Source organism: Danio aesculapii, chromosome 21 (assembly GCF_903798145.1).
Source record: "Danio aesculapii chromosome 21, fDanAes4.1, whole genome shotgun sequence".
NCBI lineage: Eukaryota > Metazoa > Chordata > Actinopteri > Cypriniformes > Danionidae > Danio > Danio aesculapii.
Window position 1 is genome coordinate 29,470,736 of NC_079455.1, and position 5,509 is coordinate 29,476,244.

General features: G+C 34.9%; 1 protein-coding gene across 1 annotated transcript; it reads right to left on the reverse strand.

The window, feature by feature from the left end:
* Positions 1–386: 386 nt before the first annotated feature.
* Positions 387–3,065, reverse strand: LOC130215241 (beta-1,3-galactosyl-O-glycosyl-glycoprotein beta-1,6-N-acetylglucosaminyltransferase 4). The gene is made up of 2 exons (XM_056447157.1): positions 2,926–3,065; positions 387–1,658 (listed from the first exon to the last, which is right to left on the reverse strand). Exon 2 carries the CDS (start codon positions 1,655–1,657, stop codon positions 482–484), a length of 1,176 nt encoding a protein of 391 aa, XP_056303132.1. The 5' UTR covers position 1,658; positions 2,926–3,065; the 3' UTR covers positions 387–481.
* Positions 3,066–5,509: the final 2,444 nt, after the last annotated feature.

Here is a 5,509-nt window from a genome sequence, read left to right on the forward strand (position 1 = left end):
TCTACTTGGAATTTCATGTGTGCAATAAACAAATTAGGGAACAGAAAATGGCTGCTTTTTTGTTTCACCATACTATGTTTGTAGTATCACATACTACTGTTAATTGCATCCATGTGGCCACAAATAAAGTTATTTCTTATAAGAGCATTCCTAAATAAGTTCTCCTGGTTTTGTTTCAGATTATGTTGTGCTTTAAGAATGTAATTCAATTTATTTTAATTTTGTATCATTCTATTTTATTTTTATTGGTTGCACCAGATCATGACACTGGATCAGAAAATTATCTGCTTTATTCTATTGTAGACAGCAGGGGGCGACAAAGAACAATTTACACAACCAGTCCATCACCAGGATGAGAAAAACATCCATTATACTTTTTTATGAAAACTTCGCCGTTTTTCTGCAAGTTTTTCTTCTAAACATTCAATAAGAACAGGATCCACTTTTGGATCCACTTTATTAGCAAACCAGTGGCCATAATTTAAGAGCCATCTGAGCTCAGCAGCACCATAAATACATATTTTTCGCACGTGGACTCCAGTGCATCTAGGGTAAAGTCTTCCTTCAAAGCAGACCACTTCACCAGACGAGTTTTACTGATCAGTTCTGAGATATCCGCCTCAGATCTCGGCACCTCACCAGGCACCCCAGGCACACGAACCAGAGTCGCCCAGAAATGTTCATCAGGTGAGTATGTATCCTCAGACCAAGCCAAGAAATTCCTGGCTAAGTAACTCCAGTGAACAAAATACACAAACTCCCATGAGAGAGTAAAGTAAGCGCTGCCTACAAACATCTCTATGTCATAAGGGGGTGGAGGTTTCTTATCTGAAGTGGAGACAGGTGTGTTGTAGAACTCAAATTTTTCATTTTTCAGCAGATGATGAACCCTCCAGCGGTTTTTCTTTCCTCCAGGCCACTTGCTTTCCACCATGTTCCTGCCTTTAAGCACCTTCAGATCCGACACCAGCTCAGCGTTTGTCCGCAGTGGGAAATCTTGACCGCACAGGTTGATGACGTACTTCCATTTGACTTTAGAGTCAAGGAGGTCTGACAGACAATTCAGATCCGCTCTGAGTCGTGAGATTCCTGCATACTGAACTCTCTCCAGTTTTGAGGCAATGAAGACGTTTGGGATGCAATACGCCAGACCATTCATTGCTGATATAAAGTCAGAAGAGGACTTTCGATCATAATGTATGCAGTAGATGTTATGCGGCACATAAACGGCCCTCAGGAGTCTTTCCACAAGAGCAGCATTTCGATGAACAACTAAAGAGTAAGCAAGAGGAAATTCACGCTCAGCCTCAGTGACCTGAATGGCATCATATCCCATTGAGGAGACAAACTGATCACAATCAGAAGTGGCATTCACAATAGTTTCATCCGTTTGTTCTACGTAGATTTTTTGCTTGCGGATGACTAAGGTTTTGGCCACTTCCACTGGTTCCATTTCATAAATTCTAGTGCAGTTAATGCCATATTTTACTGTCAACCATGGCATCTCAGATATTTCCTTTTTCGCTCTTTTTCCTCCATTTTGAACTCCCTTTACTTTTAAAAAACTGATTGTGAAACAACAAATCAGCAATGCCAATGTAAAACCGACAAAAAATATGACTTTTTTAAATTTGAGGTGAAGCCACAATGTTTTCATCCTGTAGGGAGAAATAAAGACTCATGTTACAAATCATGCAAATGTTCTCAACATACAATAAAATCATATTTCACAGCACTGTAAAAAAATACAGGTTGCCTTAATTTTTTAAGCTGAATCAAATTAACGTTATGAGTCCATTGAACTTATATTATGTTAATCTGACTTAAAACAGTTTGCGTAACTTATAACATTAAGTTAGAAGATGATTAACTTAGTTTAATGAGACACAACTGAACTAAAACTTAGACTCTGAAAACTCCACTGACACAATTTCATTTTACTGGAATTTCTATGTTAAGCTGCTTTGACACAATCTACATTGTAAAAGCACTATAGAAATAAAAAGGGCTTGATATGAACTTTTTTGATCACCAGCCACTGTGGCTAGTAGTTTTCCACACTGTAAAACTCAATTAGTTAAGGCAACTCAAACCGTTTGAGGAAACCGATTGCTACAAACCATTTGAGTTAAAGAAAACGAATCTATCCGAGTACTGTGAACTTACTCCATTGAAGTTGAAATAATGAGGTATTTAATTAACTCATTACCTTCAAGAGTAGTTTTTCAAAACTCTTTTCAAATGAGTAGAATTAACTTTCAGTTAATTTTGAGTTAACTACACTCATTTCATTTGATAAAGTTGACTGTTGGGGTTTACAGTGCAACATTACTTGTCATTTTCACTAGCCACAATTTTGCTGTTGGGAAAATATATTTTATATGCAGAAGTTTCACTTTGGCATGCTAAAATTATTTGATTTAGACTTTGTGTTATGTCCACATGCCTACTCATTCATTTCACGTTTTTGTGTGTAGGAACCTGCTTAATGTGCATGAGCAAATGGGTTGTGGTTTCATAGTGTCGAATTGCAATTCGTTTTTATTTGACAGGACTTTTCAGGGCTCAACACTAAGGATTTACCAAATTTATCTCTGACCACACCAAAAATAAAACAAATAATTATTTCTTAGCCACACTTTTTAAACAATATGTTAAAACATGCAAAAATATAGCTGTATACATGCTCTTTTTATTCAACAAAACCTTTCTTTAAAAAAAAATTACATTTCAAAAAAATAATTATTGCCATGTATCTATGCACAGTAGCATAGTCTGTCCAGGCGAAATGTCTCTCAGATCACTAGTTAACTACACAAACATGGGGAGTTAATCTCCTATTAAAGCAATGTTATTGTAAAAATGATAATTAAACAATAATAACAAAAATAGCTATAAGCAAAAGAAAGCTGGTGAAAAACATACCGTGAGTGATAATGGAAGGATGATAGCGCGCACGGGTAAAGTTAGGTCCATAATCTGTTCTGTTCAAAGAATAGTTAAAACAAAACCGGTAACCACTGCTGCTTACAAAATTACATATTTTAAAAACATCCTGAGCTTTTGGTAGCAGCAGGGTTGTGGCTGCACAAGCATTACTTTATGTCCAGTCTATTTCAAAGAGAACCGACCGCTGCAGTTGCGCTTCCAGGCACTGCTGCTTCGCGCCAGGAAACGGGAGCGCGCATGCTTTTTAAACAGTCGCGCACATCACATCACATGTGCGCGCGAGTGATCATCCTCTTATTAGGTTTTCACCTGCTTGCTTTTCCTCGCGCGAACGCTATTTTAGTCGGTCATGCTGCTTCTCGATTCAAAGATGACATTCGCACGCATATTGAGCCATCTTTATTGTCGAACCCTGCTTTTAAGATAACTATAATTTAAAAATTATCTTCTACCAGCCAAAGTGGCTAGTGAGAGTGGTTGTCTGCCACATTTGGCGGGTGTTAATGTAAAGCCCTGGAAATAAAGATGAATGAATGAGTTGTACGTATGCTCTTATAAAACATCTTAAAAGTGTATTAACTAATATCAATGTTTCGGCAATGTTTGTAAAGACTAAATGTACAGTGCTTATTTTTTATGTTTGCTTCATTTAGTGCAAAACATTGACAAAAATGTCACACACTGACAAAACGTAACAAAAACGTACACAAAACAAAACATTAAAGAGGAGAATACACCAAAAACTGAAAGATCTGTCATAATTCGTATTCAAAGTCATTTTTAGAAGTCACAGTATTGTATAGAGTGTAATCTCTAATGAAGCTATAGCTGTTATCTGTCTTTAAATGTGGGTGGGTTAGTTGAGAAAGTGCACCTTACAAGTAACCCAATCCCTGCTTCTTGAAGCTGAGTTATATAGTTTCCTGCACAGCCTTCACAGCATCTCTCCACAACATCAACAGATTAATTAATACTGGTAAAATTTGACCGATTTCTGTGGAATTTCTGTATTTTCTATGGCTTTCTTCAACTTATTACATTTTTGGCTGCAATGTGCGGTTTTGTCGAGTCCGTTGAGACTTCCATGTAAAAATCTAATACACACATTTCATACAAGTGCATATTTGGATGTCACAAATATAAAATACATTCCATTATTATTACATTTAATGATATATAATGATATATATGTTGTTAAATGACCATAAGTGATAGCATATCTAAAATTGTAGCTAATATAGTTGAACAATATATACAGTGCTCAGCATATATAAGTACACCATCACAAATCTATCTTTTAAATTTATATTTTTAATAGGAAGCTATACAATATTATATTTGTATTATATACATTAGATTAGTCAGTACTGAAGCCAAATCTAGAGCTTATCTAACATCTAGCAAACAAATGTTGAAAAAAAATTGTTGAAACTTTGTAGGTTGTAATGTTTTTTTGTTTTGTTTTTTTTTTTTGCAATATTTTGCTTGAATTTAATTGTATTATCTTTCAATTTCTAAATATGTTTAGTGACTAAAATATTATTTTAATAAATATATCTGTTTAATAAATCTGAACTCTCAGAAATAAAGGTACGCGAGCTGTCACTGGGGTGGTACCTTTTCAAAAGGTACAAATTTGTACCTTAAAGGTCCATATTAATACCTCAAGGGTGCGTATTAGTACCTAAAAAGTACAAAAGTGTTCCTCTTAAAATTTTTAGGTACTAATATATATAATTTTGAGGTATGGACCCTTTAAGTACAAATGTGTACCTTTTGAAAACCACCGCAGTGACAACTTGTGTACCTTTATTTCTGAGAGTGTGTTTAGTTTAAATGCACCAAAATACATCGCATGTATTCACTGAGAAATGGATAAAAATATTAATTTCCAAAATAGGGTGTACTCAATTACGCTGAGCACTGTACAAATTCCAATGCTTGGGATGATAAAACACCTTTATAAAATAGCATGGATACTTACCTCTCCCTCTATTTCTCCTTGCGCATGTGCATCAACGACAGTTTGTTATATTGCCTCCAAAACTGATGCAAAATTTAATCCACGCCATTCGATTGAGTTGGAGTAAAATGCTAATTTATCAAAACAAAAATGAATAATAATTAAATTATTGATCAATAATCAGTAAAAAGAAAATCTAATGTTAAAATGTAATAATCTTGATGATGATCTGTATGATGAAGTGATATCACAAGTACAATAAATTCAGTCAATCACATTTCAATTAATAAGAATAATATGAGACTAAAGATAAATGTTTAAAAAGGAATTAAATTCAATTTAATTAAACAGAGATAACAGCAGCTTTACTAAAGGAAGAGTTAAATTAGCTTTTTGAGGTAGACACGGGGCGCACCAAAAAGGGAAGTTTCAAGAACAAATGTGTGAGTACAGTAGCTCACTTTTTATTCATTTGGTTTCAGACTGTGATCGCAGCATATGAAATCATTTACATATTGTGAAGCTTACACATTAAACTTGCAGCATGCAGATTCTACCTAGAAACGGAAAATATCAAATTCTTTGCATATGTCCCAG

What these genes read in the sequence shown, in the direction of transcription:
- LOC130215241 (XM_056447157.1), bottom strand. Translation starts at nt 1,657, where the DNA reads ATGAAAACATTGTGGCTTCACCTCAAATTTAAAAAAGTCATATTTTTT.